Consider the following 23,754-nt stretch of genomic DNA (forward strand, 5'->3'; position numbering starts at 1 on the left):
TCCATCCATCCATTTTCCAACTCACTTATCCTTCTGGGTCGCGGGGGTTCCAGCTAAAATGTATATATTATTCAATTGTTATTGTGTAAGTTTACATTTGTAAATGTTAAGAATAATCCTTTAGGTGAGTGTAATGCAAGGCAGGGATTAACCCAGGATGTTTTGCCAGCCCCCTACAGGGCACACTCACATGTAATGTGGTAACTCCTATTAACTTCAGTGTGTGTTTAGACTGTGCGTGGGGAGGGTGCACTGAGAGCACCTGCAGGAAACTCCATGCAGATATGGGGAGAACATGCAAACTCGACACATGGAGTCATGGCAGACACTCAAAGCCAGGTCCCAGAGGGGTGAAGCCACCATGCCCCCCCTTGAGGAAAGTATTTCATGTACTTTCAAAATACAAAAAAACTGAGCATCGAAGTATTTTATACAAGTTACATTTTTATGAAGTAAGCCTTATACAAAATTCAACATACAAATTTGTACTCGAAATATGTGTTTTAAATACAAGCATCAGAAATACTGCCCATCCCTGTTTGTGATGAACTGGCATCCTGCCCTTCGTGCACCTATGCTGACTGGGATAGGCTGTATGAGTAGTAGGCTACAAACAATTAGTAGATGGATAGCTGAACACAACGGCATAGGAGAGAGTTTAATATTGGAGGATGCAATTTGATCATTTTAATTCAAATGTAAATGGTAAATGGACTGCATTTATATAGCGCTTTTTACTACTCTTACGAGTACCAAAGCGCTTTACAGTTATGCCTCACATTCACCCATCCACACTCACATTCACACACCGGTGGCGGAGGCTGCCATGCAAGGCGCCAACCAGCTCACCGGGAGCAATTTGGGGTTCAGTGTCTTGCTCAAGGACACTTCGACGGAGTCAGGAGGACCCGGGGCTCGAACCTGCAACCCTCTGGTTGCCGAACGGTAGCACTACCTCCTGCACCAAAAATGTTTGTTTATTGGGGGGGGGGGGGTGAATTAATCCAAATGAAATATTGGGGGATATACATCCTCCCTGGTTCCTATACCGCTGACCTCATCTAAAGAACTTGGGGTGAGATGATTCTGGTGTGCCTCAGTGTACACCGCCATCTAGCGGACAGCAACGAACGCTACTGCTTCCGGTTCCTGCTCGAAATCCACCGGCCAGGTTTTTTATGTCGCTTGTACTTTTCGTGTTTATAAACACTGAACCTGTGGACTGGCTGCAGATGCTATGACGTCGTCGCCAAATCTCACGAAAACATCGTCGCTCTAAGGATTTTGACTTTGATGGCGAGACGGAAGTATCGGGATAAGTGAAAAGCGTCGGCGTGTGAAAAAGAAATCACAGCTAAATTTCGTTTTACCTTGTCATTAGGCTAGTGCCACATGTAACGCACGTGTCGCCTCGTTCCGGGAACTGCTTGACTGTTAACTCCTTGCTGTACCCCTTCTTGGTAATTCGGTTAGTCGGGTATTTAAATATATCTTGGCGAAAGTCTGTCCTTGACATCACGATTTCTAGCCGTCGGGAATCTTGCGATAAAAGCACCTGCATCAGGATGTTCAGCAAGTGAGCATCGGCTGAAGTTGCAGGGCAATACAAACCTGCCTTGATCTATCTTAAGTTATTGATCTCGAACAGGTGCCATCGGATACCTTAAAAAAGACCAATCGGTTTTATCAGACAATTTCCTTTTTATATTTCTGCCACTGTCGCAGCTAATTAAAAGTATTAATAATAAAGAAAAAAAGTTACGCTTTTGGAGGGATCCCACAATGCAGGGCTCCGTGACCCTCTGAGCCGAGCAGCAGATATCGTAACGTCCCAGCAGTGAGCCCCGACTCCGGGCGCTCCGGCACGCGTGTTTGCGGCAGCCCGGCCCATGCGGCGGCTAGCTGTTCCCACCGAGACGGCTGCAGTTCCCGGTGTATTTTCGGAGTAGAAGATGGCCGATTTCGAGGAGGATACCGGAGCTCGGGCTCTGCTGGCCCTGAAGTCCGCCCCCCGCAGCCCCATGCCGGTCTCGGCTGCGATCCTGCCGCCGGCCTTGGCGCGCCTGGAGGGCAGGGACCTGGAGTTCGCCATGCGCCACAAAGTGATCACCGTGGGCCGCAACTCGTCGCACGGCTCCGTGGACGTCAGCATGGGCCACTCGAGCTTCATCTCCAGGCGGCATTTCCAGATCACCTTCGAGGATCCCTTTTTCTACCTGCGCTGCCTGGGCAAGAACGGCGTTTTCGTGGACGGCGTCTTCCAGCGGAGGGGGGCGCCTCCCCTGCAGCTGCCACGGGAGTGAGTCTGGGACCGGGGGGTCCGCGGGGCTGGGGGACTTGGGTAAAGTTAAAAAAAGAAGAAAATGCTCCGTTTACAGTGCTATTCAGCCACCCCATTTACTAATATTAACATAAAAACACGTTAATGTGTCGCCAGCTTAAGGTGATTTTTGCAGTAACTGCAATCTGTTTTTTTTTTTTGCACATTACGCACCGACCTGAGGGGATTGCGGTGCCGCATTTCGCTTCCTGGAAAGCGGTAGATCTGCTGTAACCGGCCTGCCCTTGGAGCTTGCAGATAATATAACGAGAAGTCAATAGACGGGAACTGTGGCAGCTGGTAGAAGTAACGATCACAAATATTTCACTAATAAAAACATAAAACTACTGTTTGAAATGGGAATCCAGCCGTGCAAACAAACTTGTGATTTAATCAGTACATACTCTAATAAACAGCACAACCATACTTTCACAGGCGTTTCAAAACACTTGACGAATGTCGAATGGCATGCATTTGTCACGTTTAAAGTATTTTAATATAACGTCAAATTAAACAAAAATATACAGATTTTTAAAATAATTCTTCGGACAAATGTGTGTGAAATATTGTTATGTTGCTGAGCTGCGTGTCTTCTGGTAGCTGTAAAGCTGAACTAATATAAAAATGCCGAATGTAAACTGCATTGGTATCAGTGTCTGTCCATGTGAATGAACTCGTTTCCCATTTATTCAGTGTGACACAAAACGAAACCATTTTGACCGGTCCCAGTCCCAATGTGTTGGCTAATCCTGTCAAGTTAAGTTAGGATGTCACTGCCTGTTCAGTCTGTAGTTTTTAAAAGATTATTTAAAATATTTACCTTTATGTTTTCAATCTTCGCATGGATTCAACATGAAGACAAATGAGCAATGAAAAGAATTTTCATTAAATAATAATGAAATAAATAATATCCCTGTCCGAAATAGTAATTCTGACAAAGATTATTCTTATGCTTTGCTTTTATATTATACTAACATTGTTTGATTCTCATGTGAGTTTTTTTTATATTTGAGTGATTAACCTTTAGGTATATCTAAATGTGCTGCAGTCTTTTTTGCTTGCAAAATGGATGGAAAAAATGACATATTTTCAGGAACTATTTCACATTTATCTGCACAAAAGGACTTAAATGCACATTTCATCTCCCGCTCCACGCTTCATGCTTTACTAAATGGGGTGTCTCTGGGTGATTTTTAACACAGTCTGAAGGTCAGTTCCTCAGCCCCTAAGCTATCTGCTTTTATCATTTTTCTGTGTACATTAAGGGGACAGGGTTATGGAAGCTGGTGTCTCTGCATGTTTACCAATGTTTTACTTCACTTCAGATCCCACGTACCTTTCCAGTTTTACACAGGTGAGAACTGAGGTGTATTGTAAAGGTGAAAATGTGGTAAAACAACATGGCAAAATACTTCATCTATCTTATGGGTGTAATGGTACACAAAATTCACAGTTCGGTAAAAGCCACACTTTTGAGTTCAGGACTCGGTGCAATTTGTTGTTAAATAGTTTATTATTAAAACTGCAAACCCAATTAGGAACAATTGTAATCCAAACTTAAGGCAATGGGTCTGTATAACAAAACCTAAGCCAATTTGCACATTGTAAAAATAAATATGTTAAATAATTAAAAAATAAGGCTGCATCGTAAGAATCATAATGAACTAAATCCCGTTTAGATCATGTGTTCTCTGCTACAGTCTATGGTCCTATATCTGTCACATTAAACATCCAATATTAGCCTTAGTAATTAAAAAAAAATATATATTTTTTTAGCCCGGTCTGTATTTCCTGGCAATAGCTCTTTAAATGCCATGTCTGCGTTTGGTATAACAGACATTCTTGGTCCCCAGTGCTGGTGTAATTTTTTGGAAACTACAGTGTTCCCAATCTACAGATTTTAGTGATGTGGGAGGATCTTCTAGCTCCCACAGTAACCAGCATTAGCTGTAACATACTCACAGCCACAATTAGCATTTTTTGTTGTGTTGAACATCTGCTTGTGAATTTAGGTTACATCCATGACAAGAAATGTATTAATTTGTTTCATTGTGCATTCCAAACCAAACGGTATACAATGAATACTTGCACCGTTACAGCCCTGATCTATTTGCAAGCAATAGATCCTTTCCCCACTTTTATGATAAACATCAACCTTAGTGCAATAAAGTTTTAATTACAGAACCCTGTATTTTTTTTGTGCCGCAAACTGTTTGATCTGATTTTGGAGGTTTATAGCCTTAATTTGTAAAATTGTAGAAGTATTATAATTGTTTTTTTCCTTTCTTGATACAGTGATTAGGTGGGAGATGTTCAGGAGCCAAATATGGACTGAAGGCATGGGTGTCTTGTCTGTATTGTCCATGCAGCCACGGGAGTAAACTTACAGTTTAAGTAGAATTGCAAATGGGAAGAGTATATAAGTATTAAAATATAGTGTACTTTATTAGCGGGCATTGTGGAGTAGCAGATTTGACAGGGTTAGGGCTTTAAATTTCCCATTTCTTTGTGGGGGGGGGGGGGGGGTCTTGAAAGAAAGTTTTGGGACCTTTGAAGGCAGGTCCTGGCTTCCTTCATTTGGGACTTTTTTGTGCAGCAAGCAAATACGAAACCCAAACAGAAAGCCGTCTCCCCCGACGGGGCAAGGCCAGCTCTGTACGGGACGTGCGCGAGGGCTGCATAGAAACCTCTGCAGGGTGGCTTTCGGAAGGACTGGTTGGTGGGAAAGGCATCTGGGGTACAGGAATTAAAGGTCGTCATTTTCCGCTGCCATTTTTTTCCTCTCTTTTTTTCTTCTCCAGCTTAGTCCTTTTGATTAAAAAGTGAGGAGATGTCAGTGGTGGAGATAGAGGAGGCTTCAGGATACCAGTGAGCGTTTATTTTCGGTCAAATGGGCAGCATGGACCCCATGTGGCTGATTACAGGAGAGGTGGGTCAGGGGAACCACGTGAACTTGTGGACTCTTTCAGCCATGGCTGGACTTCGTCCAGATCTTCCAGTATTTATGGCTGTGGTATTTCACAGGGCTGGATAGTAGGCTGGCGGAGATTACAGCGAATGCGTTTACTTAGATCTAGATTTAACCAGTTTGGCTGCACAACCAAAGCAAGAATGGGAGCAGGTCTGTGATTAGCAATACTTGAAGTGCAGTCGTTTGGAAGCTGGGCTTGTATTTGTTGAATGGTGTGAAAGAATCCCGTTTTAGCTCCTATGTCTTCCTGTAGCTGAGGTTTATATAGACTTCACTTCATTGAAGCCATGCGGATAGGTATTTCCAGATTGTGGGTTGTGGTCACATGACCATGGGGATAGATTTAGTGTGCGGTTTGTTGTTACTGTGAGACCTTGAGCTTTAGTGTGGTGTTAGCGTTTGTGCACCTGTGTCTCCGCTTCCGCTCCTAAAGCCGGGCTTGTCCGGCCGGGTCGACATGCCAGCCGAGTCCAAACAAACGGTGCATCTTCTCATCACACATGTTCAGCTTTTTGTGCAATTGTTAGGGTGGACTTCAGGTGAGAGAGAGAGTGTGTGTGTGTGTGTGATGGAAAGTGATAGAGAGAGAGAGAGAGAGAGAGAGAGCTATCCTTGTTTTGATTTTGCCCATTGTGGGCTGAAATGTGTGGTTAACCCAGGAAAATGAAACCTTTTGACTTAAAACCGCTAAACAGCCAATATTGCAGTCCAGACTTGTGTACCTACAAAAAAAATCTTTATCTAATTAGAATGTGCAGGATATTATCAAGAGGAGTCACAGCACATGACTTGTGGCAACTTCAGTCTCTACCAGGAACTGAGGAGGACGGCTGTGAGGAGTCTGAGGGCCGATAAGGAGGCGTTTGTTAGACGAATTTGGGAGCAGGTGGCACATCATCTGCGGTCTAGTGACCCACGTCCTGCTTACAGGGGGATCGAGGCATGATGCACATCTGAATCTGTTCCTCAGAAACTTGCAGTCGGGGCAGGAGACGGAACAGTTCTTACGGACGACACTGCAGTTGTGACTCGCAGGGCCGGCTACTTTGAGCAGCTGTTTAAAGCTGATCCTCCAGCTAGGACACTGGACATCTCTGGGTCCACGGTTCTTGGGGTTGACTCTCCAATCAGCTATGAACCACCCAGTCTCACTTAGATTGCACGGGTGGTGAATCAGCTGGGGGGAGGGAAGGCCGCAGGGCTCTGAGGTATCCGGGGTGAACTTCTCCAGGTTGGTGGTAAGGCTGTCCTCCTGGCACTGCAGGCAATCTGTGCTTCCATTTAGGAGACAGGCATCTTCCCAACTGACTGGAAAATGGGACTTGTAGTCCCTATCTGGAAAGGGAAGGGTGATCACCTGGACTGCGGCAACAACTGGGGGATAACACTGCTCTCAGTGCCAGGTAAGGTCCTTGCTAGGGTCATCCTTAACGGGATCCATGATCATTTGCTTGTCTGTCAGCGACCGCAGCAGTCTGGTTTTACACCTAATATGTCTACCATCGACCGCATCCTGGCACTGATGGTTCTCATTGAGCGCAAGCCTGAATTTCGGTTTTTCGCAGCCTTTGTTGATTTTCGTACAGTGTTTGACTCAGTTGATCGAGTTGCCTCGAATGGGACATTCTGAGACTTTGCTGAATCCCCCCAAAGTTTCTGGCCATCATGGCCGGCCTGTACACTGGTACTATGGGTGCTGTGCAGAATGGAGGGAGAACCTCTTTTAGTTGATTTTGTGGTTCATCAGGAGTGTGTTCTTGCTTCTTCTCTGTTCAGTGCTTGCATGGACTGGGTGTTGGTCAGGGTCATGGGGTCCAGTGGTTGTTAGGGCATCTGTTGGTGAAGAAAGTTTTACTGATCTTGACTTTGCCGACGATACTGTGTCAATGGAGGCTCTTATTGGGGCTCTTGAGAGACTGAGTGAGGATTCTGAATGTTTGGGATTGCAAGTGTCCTGGATTACAACCAAGATTCAGGCCTATAATGACTTAGGCACAGCCATCAGTAGTGTGTCTGTCTGCGGGGAGAACGTCACTGGTGACTCTTCTTCTGAAGTCAGCAGACAGATTGGGAGTAGGGATGTGCAGGAGTACTCGATATATCGATTACTGGAACCCATCAGCGACGATCGAGCATGAAAATGACGATCGATTGGCTCTAAAAATGCATTTTTTTAAATTAAACTACTTTCATTCTTTCTGATTGGTTATGCTGGTATTTGGGCGGTAGTCTGATATTTGATTGGTTACGGCTGTGAGAAGTTGCGGTCTAGTGACAAGACTGGAGCACAGAGCGAAAATGGCTTCTAAAGCGCGCAGCGATGTCTGGCAACACTTTGGAAAAACTTGACGAAAAAACAGTCAAGTGTAAGATGTGCAGCGCCACAGTCGTCTACAACTCCACAACGTGTTCGATCATCTTGCACATAAACACAAAAAAGCAGATGATGCCGATGCCACTACCAGCAGTCAGACGAGCATAAGAGATTTCACCATCAGACAGAAATGCGACAAAGGCCGGGCAGAGATGATGACGCAGTTAATAGCAGAAATGACAGCAGAAGACTTGCTGCCTATTAGTTTTGTTGAAGGTGAAGGTTTTAAACGTTTAATGAATTACGATGAGCCCCACTATACTGTCCCATCGCGCAAAACGGTCACTGCAAGGATTGCGGGGCTTCAGTTGCCGTTGTTTTAAAGTAACGGGAGAAGCGCATCCACTACTTTGATTGGCACGTAGTTCAAGCTCACATGCATTTTGTGTAGATAAATACAATTTGTAATATAACATTTACATATTTATGTACCTAGGCTATGTGATTAATTTTATATACAATGCGTCATGTAGAAAAAGCGCTTCAGCTTCACCTCATGCTGTTACTTCTTTTAAATGTTTACTGTATACTGTGACGCAAACGCCCCGCCCCTTGCTTAAACTCCACCCCCGATTTAATCGAGTACTCGTTTCTCAAAACTGTGGATTACTCGAAATGAAATATGATCAAAAATGCCCATCCCTAATTGGGAGATCATAGGGGGTCTTGAGGTCGCTCCCGATATCTTTGCAAGAGGACGAAGGTCTAGTGTCCTGGAGCTCCCTGTCTTGCTGTATGGCTGTGAGACATGGACACTATCCAGTGAACTGAGACGAAGACTGGACTCATTTGGTACTGTGACTCTTCGGAGAATCCTTGGGTACCGCTGGTTTGACTTTGTGTCAAATGAGCGGTTGCCAGAGGAGTCCTGAATGAGGCACATTACCTGCATTGTGAGGTAGTGTCAGTTACGGCACTACGTCCATGTGGCACTTTTCCCTGAGGGTGATCCGGCTTGCAAGGATCCTCATTGCTGAGGACCCGAGAAGCTGGACCAGGCCAAGGAGATGCCTGGACAACACCTGCAGCATCAGCATGTGCTCCCCAACCTGACCGGACCTGAGTGTGCAGAGCAGCATTCACTGTAAAGATTGTAAACCATTACAGTATTGAGGTTCTTGTTAAAATGTTTTAAAACACCGTGTTGCATGAATTTATGGATTCCCTTAAGTGCCAAGCACTGATCTCCATCCCATCCCCCTGGGGCATCTTGTTTATTCCTCTGTGAAATCCCAATTAAATGACAAATCTCATCAGCATTTCTAGTAGGATCGAATTTTAATTTCCTTTACAAATTTGGCTCCCAGCAATTATTAATCAAGATTAAACGATTACTTGTGCTCCATTTTGTTTCACAGTGATGCTCACGTTTTGTCTTATTAGACCAGAGCGCCCTTTTAATTTTTCTTTGTTGAATAATATTTTGAATTCAAGGAAATGCACCATTAAAAGTGCAAGGACAGTATGTACAATTGTCTTTTTTTTTTTCTTTTTTTTTTTTAAAGTTCAATAAATGCATGATATTTCATGTAGAATTATTGTGATCCCAGTATTGAATGAAATAATCGTGATTATGATTTTTGCCATAATTGAGCAGCCCTAATTTCCACCTGCATAATTTGCTGCCGTAAACACCATGGGAACAGCTAAATAATGTTAGCAATATAATTGGTTTAGTGCAGCAGTTGTCTTTCTATGTAAATTCAACAATAGTGTTTGTTAGTGTAATACAATGAAATATAAGAATATAAGACATAAGTTTTCCCTGTTACTGTAGAAGTTTCCAAAGACTTTGCAGTTAACTAAGCTGCTCAGAATTATCTTAATATACGCTGGAGGAAAGGTTGCAAAAACCTATTTGCTGCAGTAGGTGCTATTTAATGTTGAAAAACATCATTATCTCCCCTTTTGCCGTGTAATTTTGCTGAGATGATGCTTTCAGCTGATGTGATCGAGGTCCCCAGGCCATCCCAAGCCTCCTGTCATCCCCTTGATAATGGGAACAGAGTGGGATTCGGCTCACTGCCTTCTAAGTGAGGTGGCCCCTTAGCTGTCCTGCCCCCTGGTGGCCGACTTTTACAGAGGGGGCCATGAAAAGTGTCCTCGTGGCAGAGTCCCAGGGCCCCCAGCCAAACCCACTCCACTGCCACGGCAAGGCCGGTGTTTGTGTAAACACCCCCCCACTCAGCTCAGCTTTGACAGCAATGGAAGAGTGGGCACTCCACCCAGACCTGCCTCCATCATGGCTCCTTTTTCATCCATCCTTTAAAACACAACATTGACTGTTAGAGATGCGCTGATCCAGTATTCGGGATCGGTATCTGCACCGATCCATACCCAATCAGACAGATCGGGTATCGGCCATGTGTGACTGCTGAAAACTAAATAAATCCGTCTGTAAAAAGATTACTCCCGTTTCTTGTTAAATCAGTTTCCTGCCCTTTGCAGTAGGAGGAGCGTAAGACCATCAGATAAGACGCTTACGATCTGGAAGTATTTTACGCTTTTAATAACAACTAGTAGCACAGCGATTTGCAATCTTTGTAAAGTCAAAGTTTTGAGAGGTTGAAGTAGCATTCAGTGGAAAATCTCATTAAACAAAGTGCGCGCAAATGTGCAAGAAGGGCTGTTGTGATCACATCACAAAGTAATCGCAATTATATGGAGTATGTGCGGTAATCACTAGGACTTTAGATGATGGGTGAAACCTGTCCGGACACCAGTTTTTCCGTACTATATGGGTATTTACTTACCCAATAATTTGGTAGGCAGAATAGTAATGTCCCTAAAATATTAACGAGATGCGTATTGTGATGGCCAAAAGTTAGTTGTCTGTGTAAATTTGGTATAAACATTTCTTTGTATTATGACATGCAGTAGGGCTGCTCAATGATAGCAAAAATCATAATTACGATTATTTTTGACTGAGATCACATATATTTAACGGAATTACTCCTTAACTTTGGGGAAAAATGCATTTATTTTTTTATTAAGTTTTAAAAAAATCTTTTTAACATTGGATTTCCTTAAACTTTAAATATAATTCAGAAACCCATTCAAAGTGGCTGGAATGGAGTCCACTTGATTTATAACAGAAGACAAAATGGGAGCATCATTTTATCTCTGTTATTTTGCTTTGAATAATCATTGGAAGCCAGCATAATAATCGTCATAATTGAAATTTAAAATTTGATTAATTGTCCAGCTGTACCATGCAGTGTTATATGTAGCATTTTTGGTGGAAATTCCTCAGCGAAATCAAACTTCATGCTTGTAGCTAGGATTCTTGCTGTAATGTATAGATGTCTCCTTCAAAATGCCTCCCAGTGCGTTTACACGGTTCCCCTTTATCCTGCCCCGTCTCTCCCAGGTGTACATTTCGCTTCCCCAGCACGTCAATCAAGATTCAGTTCACGGCGCTGTACCACAAAGAGGCCTGCAAGGAGGAGGGGGCGCTGTCCCCTGTAAGGCTGCTCTACCCCCAGATCTCGCCTCTGAAAATCAACATTCCCGACACCGACTTCAGGAGCATGATGAGCCCGCTACCCTCTCCAACGGGAACAATCAGGTGGGAGTTCTGGCCGGAACGAGCCCTTCACCGCTGCGGGGAAAACGACCGTGATCATGAGTGAACCGCTAGCACTAAACTGACTTAACTTCCACACACGAGCAGATTCACCCCTGAGATAACACTTAATTCATTAACAGTTTTAAGTTGGTGTGCTGAAAGCAGTGGCTGACTTTTGTGGCTAGAATTGACTTAAATTAAATTGAGGAGTGTATCCCAAACTATCAATGAGGCAAAATAGTGGTACTGGCTTTAGATATCTGCTCCTCGTAACCCGATTGTCGTGCTTGTAGTAGCTTTTGTGTAATTTGTGCCGGTTTTACGATTCTGCCAAAATTGATACAGATCGGGGGCTGATGTCGTTTTGAGAAGTTATCGCGTGGGGTCAGGAGGTCGTCACCTCTGTCCGGAAGCCGTGACAGAGGAGCCTGACACGCGTAACGTTAACAGGCTCATAATTCTGTTTGGCTTGAATTGCAAGGTGGTAAAGAGCGGTCAAATTACTGATCTATTTCAGCCTTGATAAAACTAGGTCTGAGAAGTGGACAAGTCAAGTAGTTTAATTATTTCTGAAAATCCCACTGAGAAGATGCAGCAGAGAGCCCCTCTGGTTCATCTTGGAGGGTTATTCTGATGCAAAGACCTCTGGCGCTTTTGTACTGCCACCAAAAACTGAGCTGTACCGTAAAGAGACGGTATTCCATTGTAAAGTATGTAAGCCGTGTCCAGCTCGTGCTCACACTGGAGCAGCATCTCTACACTGAACTGTATGCGTCATCAACTGGTTGTGTGATTGGTTGAAATAATCAGTGATCTGCATCGATGTGCATGGATTATCTGCAGGAATAAAGGGTATATTCTATATATTATTTATCTGTAGCATCGCACATTGTGATACATTGATGCATTCCTTCGGAACTTGAAAATTTCCAACCTCCTACTTGGGAAAAGTACTTGGAACAGCTGAATAGAATGGATTTGTAATGCAAATGTACGCAACATAATGCAAATAATTCCACTTGCGTTGGATGCTAATGTATCACGGCATTTCTCAGATGTGCTAGTGGAAATTAGTACATAGTAAATCATGAGGTACGCTGCGTGAACAGTAAATAAACACCTCTTTGGTTTTACGTCATTGTTGCTCTCCAAACTTGACAGTGCCTTTGCCAAGCCAGCCCTTTCGCGGTGGAAAACCACAGTGAGCTGGAACTGAGCTGTAACTAGTGTCTGTCCGCAGGTCAGATACGGCTTGGTTCCAGGATGCCAGTGGAAAAGTGCCGCTAGTTTTGTCCTCCAGACTTGCTCTGGAAATTTGTTGTCTGCTCTTAAAGGCACTTAGGAAAACGTTTTTTCCTTTGGCCTGATATGTTTTTATTGGCTGTTGTGATGCGTATCACCGTCATGCAGCAGCAGAACTGGAGATCTGTGTGTGCTGGGAAATGGCCGTCTGGTTAACCATGGCCCATTCACTGGAGTGGCGCCCCCATTGGCCTGCCTGCGTGTGTGTGTGTGTGTGTGGGGGGGGGGGGTTGCAGCCGTGTCCCCTGTTTCGCCCGTCCCCCTGCCTCTGCTTTAAGGCAGCCTCGCTAGTAAATGGAGGGGAAAAAGCAAACTAAGTGCAAAAATAATAACAAATATTGTGGAAGCTGTGCATTTGAATGGACTAATTTTTTTTACTTCCATCATTATCCAGCACACTTTGCATCTGCAGCCATTTTCATAGTCTTCAAGTCGCACCCATTCCCCCACAAAGCTTTCTCTGTGTGGGGAAGTTGCTCTTGCCTTTCAGCGAGATCTGGCCCTCGTTGCTGCTCTGTTGCTTTGCTTCCCATGTGACCATGTGCACGTGATTGTGTGTGCATGTTTCTCTGTATACACTTGCCATATATGGAGTGCCTTCATGTCATCCCGTTCTGATTGGTGGAAAGAGAGTTGTGGTTCACAGTGGCTGCTGGGGTGTTAGTCCCCTTCTCCACCCCTCAGAGACACACCCCCCCAAGCCCTGACCTCAGTGAGCACTAGCAGCGCACTTGTCGGCCCTAATCAATCAAGCCACTGTCCTTAGCTGCCTCCCCTTCTGTCCTCTTAGATTCCTGCTGTTTTTCCATCCTTCACCTGGGAGACGGACAGTGACTGCAGACCGTCCCTCTCAGTAACCTGTTGGAGGGGTCACCCAGAAATCAGATGCCATATATCTCCCAGTTGTGGTTTAAGAAAGGCATCTACATAAACATCCTCCCCAAACAGCAGGGTGCTTTTCCTTGACATGCCGTGTAACGTCAAGGCGCAAACATCAACTCCAGGGGCAGAAATAAAGAGCAGAACGTGAAAACTCCCTGGCTGCGTATTTAAACAGCGCGTTCGTTCTCTGGGAGCTAATGAGCCTTTACAGCCTTCAACGGGGTCTCTCCAGTGCACCGTGCACGCCTGCCCCTTTGTTTGAACACGTGCTCACGCTGGCCGACCTTTAAGCCGCACGGCGGAGCAGAGCGCAGCTCAGAGGACCACCTTACGTTATTGCTGGTATTTTTGGCAGCCCGGGCTCGCCGCTCACGTGGATCCACTTAGGACGCCAGCGTGGCGGAAACGGGCAGCTAAATCGTGCCAGTGAGTGCTTGGCTTGTGCCTGCCGTTTATGCCGGGGGAGGGGGTCCAGTGCAGACCAGTCGCTACAACCTAGTCATTTGGTACACTAAGTATCTCCAGTTAAAATCCAGAGCTATATGCATGCTGTGCTTTAGGGCCAGTTTGATTTCAGTCAACAGTGACTGGTTCTCTCTCTCTCTCTCTCTCTCTCTCTCTCTCTCTCTCTCTCTCTCTCTCTCTGTCTTTCTCTCTCTCTCGCGCACACACACACACACACACACACACACACACACACACACACACACATATATATATATATATATATATATTAGGGATGGCACGGTTCATAAAAAAAAAACCGAACCGTTCGGTTCGCTTGTCTCGGTTCGGAGCATGCATGCGTCGCACGGTTCGACGGTTCATGACATGCGCAATGTAGCCTCGTGCCCCGTATGTGACGTCAGTGTGTTTCCCTTTCGCGCGAAAGAATAGGCTATATGCACAGAACGGTGTGACGTAGTTCCGGTAAAGTAAGTAATTTCCGATTAGCCTTTCGTTTGCTGCGTTTAGCTCGTGTTTTCGGCGTTACCACCCTGTCTCTGAAGAAAACGTTTAAATTTCAGCCAACCGATAGCACACCATCTGAACAATGTTGTGCACCTTTGTTGTGTGACTTTATTTAATGTGCGGTTAGGCACTTTGTTAAAGAAAATTAAGTTATCTGTGACAAAGCACTCCAGTGAGTGTCATGCCTCGATCGTCCGTTCTTTCCGTGTGCCACGCCCCCTCGCTAACCCTGTGTGGATTCCCCGTGTTTACCAGCTGTTCCTGATTGTTGTCAAATTTGTCATTACTCCATTGTATTTAGTCCGCGTTTCCGTTTCTTTCTCCAGTCCGGTCATTATATTGTAATTCTGCTTTACCGCTCATCTGTGTTCCTTTTGCTCATTTAACCCCGCATTCCCCCGATCCTAGGTCTCCTCGCCTCTGCTTCCCCGGTCAGCATTGTAATAGTGAGCCTGCTTCCATGCTGCAATGTGAACATTTGCTATGTTCCTAAAAATTCTGTTTATTGCACAGTGTCTGACCACACAGACCTACAGGCTATTGACAGATGATCATACTAGACATATCAACTGGACATATTTTGCACTATTACAGATTGATGTCTTGTACATACACAGAAACTGATTTGATCGATTACTCAAGAACATTCAATATAATTAATACCAATTTTTTTCCACACACACACATATATATATATATATATATATATATATATATATATAACGAACCGAATCAGGCTTAATCAAGATAGGTGATCTATCATTTTAACGATCCCCAATTAAATTAACCCCGTGGACCGGACAAATACAAAACGAATGATTAAACATTATATGCGTCTCTTTTTGTATGTTTTCTAAATAAGACCGCGTGCCCATACCCAACTGTAATAGCGATTAAAGCGATCTATTCTTTTAGCATTTATGTTAAGGCAAGACTTATTTTATTACTGTTCTGGGATTAATAATGTTTAATAATTTTAATAATGTGCTTTACAGTAAGTCAAGTCAAATTCAGTTTATGCATGATTACATGATATAACTTTTTAAATACTGTATCCTAAATTGTGGATAATTAAGCTATATATCATATGCTGAAGTACATTTCTGGAGTGTTAAAGATTAAAAGAAAAAATAACAAGAACCGTACAGAACCGAAAACCGTGACCCTAAAACCGTGATACAAACCGAACCGTGGGTTTTGTGAACCGTGCCACCCCTAATATATATATATATATATATATATATATATTCATATATTTATGGGGACTCTCCATTGATTTCTGTTGTCATAACCCAAATCCCAACAATGACCACTGTAACCCCTACCGATCCCTAACCTTAACCATGAGTAACCAAACAAAATATAAGACTTTTGGCATTTTTAGCTTTTTGATTGCAGTCGCAGATTTTTATAATACTGCGGGACCCTAAAATGTCCCCACAAGGTAAAAAATGACACAAACACTCTAAAAAACACATATAGGCCCTAAGAAAATAACAAATAAGCTGTTGTGTGTCACTAGTGTTGTGTGAGTCTGCAGAGTGCCGGTGCCATTGTTACCAAAGGCCCTTTCCTCAGCGTATTAATTACATGGGTGCCAGTGGGGGCAAAAGGGCACAGGCTTATCTCTGCGGAGTTAAATGGGGTAAATGTGTGTACAGTATGTTTATACAGATAGGCTATGCTGTTATGTAGCTGCCCCGTGGGAATATCAGTGTTTGAGGTAGTATTCTTTTACATGGTGACAGATAAGGCTAATGTCTTGGATCTCCATTACGGCTGAGCTGGCCTCGCGCATAATAGCGGCGAATCTAACAGATGCCAAATCTGGCAGGTAGTCGCTGTTTGTAAGAGCAGCCGTTATTTACCGTGCTCGCTGGAGCAGCTAGCGGCAGCGCCCGCGGGGAACGCGCCCTCTTCCCGGGGTGAAACCCAAGCTTGGCGTCGCTGCCGTCTTCTCTGACATGGTATATTTGGTATATTGAGCCCGGGCATCCCACAGCACGGGGCGTCTGGCTACTGCAGACGCGGGTGAAATATCAGAGCTGCCCACCACACCCTGAAGAGCTTTAAGGTGGGAGCTCTGTGACCCAAACGGAGAAATAATACCTCTCCGAAGTTCTTACATTTTTAATGTAGTTTGTGTGGTCTGTTTTGAGATTTGTGAGAATTCCTAGTTAAACAGATTTATGAAAAAGATATTTAGAAGAATTATGCCAATGGGATGAAAAATCCATAAATTGATTATCCGAGTGGAAAATAAGTTTGTTGTCCGGCCGCAGTGGGTCCTGCCTGTTAATGTGTCACATATAAAACACACACCACAGTTCTGGCGCCATCTACTGGCCAGGCGGTTGTTTTGATTCCCTGCTGTTAAGGCAGGGGTCTCCTGGAGAGCTACCGTCCAGTTTTCTATCATATCCGGCTTCTGATGAGCCACAGCTGTTCTCAGGTAAATACCAGGAGCAGGTGTGGCTCATCAGAAGCCAAGTGGGACAGAAAACCTACTGGATAGTAGCTCTCCAGGACTGGAGTTGGAGACCCCTGTGTTAAGGAATTCATCTTCTCCTTCCAGTGTTCCCAATTCCTGTCCTGCAAGTCCTCGCGGGGCAGGGTCCTCGGGGTACCGGTCTATGAGGAACATCACCTCTGATCTGCAGATGGTGGCAGAGTTTGCTGCCAAGGCTGTGTCTGAGGAGCAGGCGGACATGTGCGAAGGCGATGGCCCCAAGGTGGGGATTCCTCTCACTGGACAGAAATCAGCCGTTTAGTATGACATCTGACATCATATATGCACATGGGAGTCAGTATAAGAGTAGCAACACAGAACCGAAAACAGTGCAGTAGCGGGTTGTTCATAAACACTGGGGTTTCCAGTGATACAGGATTTTGGGTGGAGGGGGGCAGTTTTGGAAGACAGGATGCATTAAATCAGCCCTGTGCATAGTTACCAGGTTCAAGATTGGATTAGATTAATTTCATTGTCATCATGCTTCTGTACAAGTACAATACCAGTGAAATGCAGTTAGCATCTGACCAGAAGTGCAAGAATATTATTTACAGATGGTGCAATAATAATTTACAGTGAAGTGCAGGAGCATAGAGCACGTACAAGAATCAGAAGTATATACAAAGTCTGCCATGTAGGAAAATGTACAGATGTGTACAAATATATGCAGGTGTATACAAAACACTGGATTTTGGGTTTCTGGGCGGGGTCTCAGCATGCCTTTGTGTCTGCTGCAGGATGAGTCCAAGCCACCCTACTCATACGCACAGCTCATAGTCCAGGCCATCTCCTCGGCTCAGGACAGACAGCTAACACTAAGCGGGATCTACGCCCATATCACGAAGCACTACCCCTACTACAGGACTGCCGACAAGGGCTGGCAGGTAGGCCCACCTTCAGAATGGTTATGCGTGGTTTCACTTTTGGCCAGTAGGTGGTATAGTGGTTAAGAAGATAGGCCATGATTTTGAAAAACACAAGAAACCAGATTGACAAATTGAACAGCATTGTCATTGACAGTAGACAGGACGACCAAATATTTAATATAATGAAGTTTTTTTTCCCTAGAAGTGCAAGTAGCCATAGAGCTGTCAAACTCGTCAAAATGTAGATATTTGATCATGATACCTGAATTCTGACCTCTCGCTTAGAGGAGCCTGTTAATTTAAAACTTTACATTGTTTAAACATCTGGCGTAGGTTTCCCAATTGCCCCCCAGTTACAAACAGAGGCTGAGAATTGCCCCTGAGTGTCCAGTTCCATAACCGCTGCCCTCCCTCGCTGGCAGAACTCCATTCGGCACAACCTGTCCCTGAACCGCTATTTCATCAAAGTGCCACGGTCGCAGGAGGAGCCGGGCAAAGGCTCCTTCTGGAGGATCGACCCCACGTCCGAGGACAAGCTGGTGGACCAGGCCTTCCGCAAACGCCGCCAGAGGGGCGTGTCCTGCTTCCGCACCCCCTTCGGCCCCCTGTCGTCCAGGTACCGACGCTCGCCCCGTCGCCCTGGTCAGGTGACCACGTGATGCCTCCTATCGGCTGTTTCCCTCAGACCTCTTGTCATTCATGGTTTTTTTTTTTGCCCCATCACCGTTGTCAGTTGTTTGGGTGGCACATAGTAATTCCCCTTCATATTCAGAAGATCTAGCTCCTCTTACTCATAGTCCTTTGCAGTTACGAACATATGTAGCAGCGTGTTTGCGGGGGAGCCTGCAATCACACATCTGGTTTTGGGATTCCTGCAGTGACCCAGATTGATATAATTTGTAATAATGAAACGAGTAGCTTGAACTGCATGTCAAAATTGCTGTCTGAAAACACCAGAACTGTAATTAATGCCCCACTGCTGGACTAGCTGGGTAAACCTCACCAGGCGGCCCTTTGCCTTCCAGGAGCGCCCCCGCCTCCCCCACCCACTCCGGCCTGCTGTCGCCCCACCCGAGCGGCATGCAGACCCCCGAGGCACTGTCCCGCGAGGGCTCCCCCAGCCCCCACGACCACAACCACGGTCCCAAGCTGGCCGCCGTGCCTGAGTACCGCTACTCGCAGAGCGCCCCAGGTGAGCCCCAGCATGCTGGGAAACCGCACCCTCAGCTCCTGACGTCTGGTGTACCACAGTACGGCATGTTTCAGGGCTACGTGGACTTGATAAATGCCTTTGGGTAAATGCTCCATACACAGGCTCTCCCATCAGTGCCCAGCCGGTCATCATGGCCGTCCCGCCACAGCCCTCGGCCATAGTGGCCAAGCCCCTGGCCTACGTCCCCGCCTCGCTCGTCACCTCCCAGCAGTCCGTGGGCCATGCCATGCACGTGGTCCAGCAGGCTCCCACCGTCACCATGGTCAGGGTGGTGACCACGTCGGCCGGCTCGTCCAATGGTTACCTCCTTGCAAGTGCCCCTGTGGCATCTGACCAGCAGGGGGCAGTACAGCACTCTGAAGTGAGCAGAGGTATGTATACTCACTGTTTGCTGTTGGCGAAACATCCACATCAAAAGTTTTCACTAAGTTTGTCCTTATATTAGCACAGTGTCTCGGCACGCCCAGCCTCACCGTGCTGCTGTGTCTCGACCCTTGTCTCGATAGGTGATGAGAAGCTGCAAGGGGGCTACACAGCGCCCCCTGCAGGCAGCGGCGTCATTCAGGCACTGGGGAGCCAGGCTGGCGGTGGCCTGCAAAGCGCCTTCCCGGTGCAGCCGGTGTCCTTGGGTCAGCACCAGCTACCGGTCCGAGCCGTGACCCAAAATGGCAAACACGTGCTACCTGTTGCCAGTGTGACCAGCAACATCTACGGTATCTGCCCTCCCCCCTGCCCCACACACACAAACACACACACACACAGGAAACTGAGCTGGTTAATAAGGTGATTATGTGATTTTTGAAATTTTTTTTAAAATTCTTGCTCTTGTTTTTACACATGCAATGTCAGTAGTCAGACTACTGCTTTCAGTTGTCCTGGACTTAGTCCTCTTCCTTTCCCCCCTCTGCCTGTTAGCTGTCACCAATCCACTTCAGATCCTGGCTGCCCAGGCCTCCACCTCCTCCCCGGTCACCTTGAACAGGCCGCCCAGTGTTGAAGCCAGAGAGCTGGAAACAGTGCCAGGCGAGCCCCAGGCCAAGAGGCCTAGAGCAGAAGATGATAAGATGGCTTCGGTGCCTCAGCCGGTCATTGTGATGAACCAGGATGCCAGCAAATAAAAAAAATAATAAATAACAGGAGAGACAACTCTCAGGATCCTTTAAATCTCTCCCCCTACCCCCCTTTCTATACACCGAGGTGTCAAACCATTAAGGGGTTGGGAAAGACTCTCTTAATACGAACATAACTTCCTTAGCTGAAGATACCAGTGGTGATGCAGGTTTGATAGTTTCATAGGAAGATGTTTGAGCCGAAGGTTGTGGACTCGTCATGCCTTAAAAAACACACACACGCACCCTGCTGTTCACAACTGGCAGTAAAAGCAGCCCTTTGGACCAAGAGAAAAGCATTTTTACCTGCAAGTTCTCTGAAAAAACATTGGAGTAGGGTTAGGGTGGGACCAAAACCACACGGCGTTCAGACTCTGAAATGAAAGCATTAATTATAGAGACAGGGAGACACCAAAGCAAAGCAAGGACCCGTGTGACCACCATGATGCACAAGCTGGTATTCTGTGTGAAACAGACTTTGATTTGTTACATTTTAATAGAAAAGTACGTCCAGAGTGACCACTAGGCTTTGAGAGACTCCTAGATGCGAGGAGGTCTGCATGCAGCAGATCTTTCAGAAACAATCACCAAATGTAGAGCCACCTGCTTTAAAATGTCACCATCTGGTGACCCTTGCTCGTCCCATAGCACAAGATGGAGTCCGCTGAATGAATGCCTTTTGGTTTTGCCCTTTCTTCCACGGAAGGCATATTTACTGCCATGCCTTTGTTCAGTATTTGAAATGCAGATGAAGGCAGGATTTTTTTTTTAAGTGGTAGGCAAGGGGTGTGGTTTGTAAAATAAGTTTATAAGAATCTTAAATGCAGGAGTTCACACGTCAGCGTGAGGGTACTTATGCAGAGGAGGGGGATTTGTGAAGGTTTTTTTTTTTTTTTTTTAAATCATGCCTTGCAGATCACATCCCCAAATCTGACAACACATTTAAATAATCACAGCAGTGTGTAATACTCATGTAGACGTATATGTCTGAAATGGTTTCAAATGCAATACCTGCTTTGCATAAGTATGAATGTAATTTACTGCTATAAGTCTGAAAACTACACCAGACACCGTACTGACAGAACAGGCAATTTGGGAAGGTTCTCAATCAGGATTCATAAACTAATTTAATTTAGAAAACATCTGAGGAGCTTTGAGTGCCTTTGAGATTTTTGGGTGTAAAATCTGTTCTTAATTCATGAACAAGCTTCTCTTAAACGTCATATAAATGAATGTCTGTTTACTCAGCAGTATTTTAAGGATATTACCTCACAATGCTCTCTGTCCACACAAACCGCTAAACACAGCATGTCGATTTGTGTCTAGGCATGAAAATATGCTTTGCTCTGGAACAGCGTTTCCCAACCCAGTCCTATGGGGCCCACAGGCGGTCCACATTTTTTATCCTTCCCAACTCCTGGTAGAGCATAAACGTGTACTTGTAGGTCCCCAAGGACCGGATTGGGCAGCCCTGCTCTAAAATGGTTGGCCTATCAACGGTGTTGTATGTTCCATAATTCCATCTCTGAAACAATCTTTCCTGGTTCCAGGGGTCACATAGATTGATTAATTTCTGATTGTCATGATTTCAATGGGAGGACGCCTCAGTGTCTGTGGAGTTTGCTTGTTCTACCCAAAATTGGTCAGGAGTGTTTGTGTCTCTGAATTACCCATAGTGTCTGTGTGTCTGTGCATGTTTGAACCTTGTATTGGCTTGGCTTCTCGTTCAAGGTGTCCCCTGGCTCTAGACCTGCGCTTATCTTTTATTTTTTATGCTCCAAGTCTGCTATGTTGAATGAATGGTTTCTAAGGAGACACCTGTGCTGTCATAGAAATACTGATGATTGGGGGAAAAATTAGTATATAGATGTAATGATTTTTGTTTTGGTAGCTTTCCTTAGTAAGTAGATGTCAGGGGGCTTTACAGCTGAGCACATAATTATCTGAACATGTTTGCTACCTACTGTGATGCTTTTATAACAAAGAACGCATCAGTAATGTGGGTATGCCCATTGAACTTGTATCTGTAAAGAAGCATAAGGGTGACTGTGAAAATGCACATTTGCACTCGGCTCTCGGCATGGTTCCAGCTCCATTCGCCTCCGGTCCTCTTTGGCCTCTGCCAGTCTTTCCATCTTAGCAGCCTTTAAATACTGGTCAGGTTTTCACCTGGAGTTTTCTTGTCTGTTTTACATTAAACTCATTGCTGTTAAGTAGAACAATAGCTATCCTAATTTTTTTAAAGATGTTATTTGTGATTTGTTTGTATTCATAAAATAGCTGCCTACTTACTGATCTGGTTGGCTGGTTATTCCACTTAGGGAACTGATGACCAGCCAGTCATTGTAATGCAACTCATCATCATTCCACAACAAATACTGTTGGAGGTGATTGTCGTGTGCAAATCTGTGCTTTCCTGTCCTGTGTCATTTCGGCCTTCAATCCTGCCAGATCATTCATCCTCATAGTTGTTCGCTGATGTTTTGTTCGGCCAGGTTCTGTCACTAAAATTTGATTTAAGACGCTTTCTGCATAGACCCCATCGTTTAACGCTTTGTGCCTCTGCTCAGGAGCATTGTGTAGTGAAATCATCCGGATCTCATCCTGCAAAAAGTATATCATTTCCAGTAGGGTTTTAATATTTTTCATTTTAAAACTTTACAGTAGCACCTGATTCTGAGTGGGCTTCTAACCTCCATGTAATATTAAAGTACAGGATTACAAACGGTATCTACATGAGTTGGAGACATCCTCAGTATCAATATTTCAGTTTTATTTAATATGGCTTTTGTATTGTTTTCCTGGATTATTCCAACCTGGAATCATGGTGATTTTGTTTGGGATTATTGGGAAGTTTTGGGAACTTAATATATTATTCTGTTTTTTTCTTTGTATATCAGGTAAGTAAAAGGTTGTAGAGTAGATAAAAAAATAAATAAAAAAAAATCCATAGTGTTCCCTCAAAGTGTGTGACTGTATTAGGACTGTTTAGATATACTTGAATCTGAAATTTAATTAAATATCCCTATTACTATAAATAGCTAATGGAAAATATGCAAAATTTGTTATGTTAAAAATTCACATCTGAGACATGCAACATATTTAAAACTGGAATACAGCTGTTCACCAGTTACATTACGGTGTGTTTTTAAGTGCTAGCTTTTAATAAATGTTCACAATCTTGCACCTTGAAACAGGCTTGATGGTTCCACAGTGGTTTTTGAATCGTCCAGAATCCCCTAAAATTTTCATTACTATTTATTTTGCAAACTGCGTTAATGAGTCCCAAAGTCTGGCCACCAGTTTGCTTACAGTCACAGGAAACGTGAGCTTTGCATATGCCACTGTGAACCCACAGGAGGAGGTAAGATTCGCATTAGGTTACTCATAGTCGCCTTCACCTTTCTCCTTGTTTTTCCTGTTGCTGTCAGGCCCTGTGTCACCAACAGTCATGGTTTTATTGTGAATCTAAAAGGAAGTTTACTCTGTGTCGGCATGTGGATGTGAAACAAAACCCAACTTCTGAAGTGCCTGAATGGGACAATGTCTTTATATCAAGGAAAAGTTAAACCAAAGCACTAACCCATACGTTTTAACTTCTTAATAAATGCACATTGTGAACATAATAGTGGTGGTGTGGTTTGATATTAAGCACTTCCAACCGAGGG

At 44.8% G+C, this 23,754-nt stretch overlaps 1 protein-coding gene across 2 annotated transcripts; it reads left to right on the forward strand.

Annotated features, from left to right (window-relative positions):
* The first annotated feature begins 1,169 nt into the window (after positions 1–1,169).
* Positions 1,170–23,712, forward strand: LOC111854080 (forkhead box protein K1-like). Of its 2 annotated transcripts, none has more exons than XM_023831675.2 (9): positions 1,170–2,299; positions 11,036–11,233; positions 16,965–17,121; positions 17,636–17,782; positions 18,187–18,380; positions 18,790–18,956; positions 19,079–19,348; positions 19,484–19,690; positions 19,893–23,712. In XM_023831675.2, exons 1-9 carry the CDS (start codon positions 1,953–1,955, stop codon positions 20,093–20,095), a joined length of 1,890 nt encoding a protein of 629 aa, XP_023687443.1. In that variant the 5' UTR covers positions 1,170–1,952; the 3' UTR covers positions 20,096–23,712. The 2 variants fall into 2 exon arrangements, with proteins under 2 accessions (XP_023687443.1, XP_072561029.1); XM_072704928.1 differs by lacking the exon at positions 1,170–2,299 and adding an exon at positions 8,081–8,749.
* Positions 23,713–23,754: the final 42 nt, after the last annotated feature.

Source organism: Paramormyrops kingsleyae, chromosome 22 (genome assembly GCF_048594095.1).
Source record: "Paramormyrops kingsleyae isolate MSU_618 chromosome 22, PKINGS_0.4, whole genome shotgun sequence".
In the NCBI taxonomy this organism is placed as follows: Eukaryota; Metazoa; Chordata; class Actinopteri; order Osteoglossiformes; family Mormyridae; genus Paramormyrops; species Paramormyrops kingsleyae.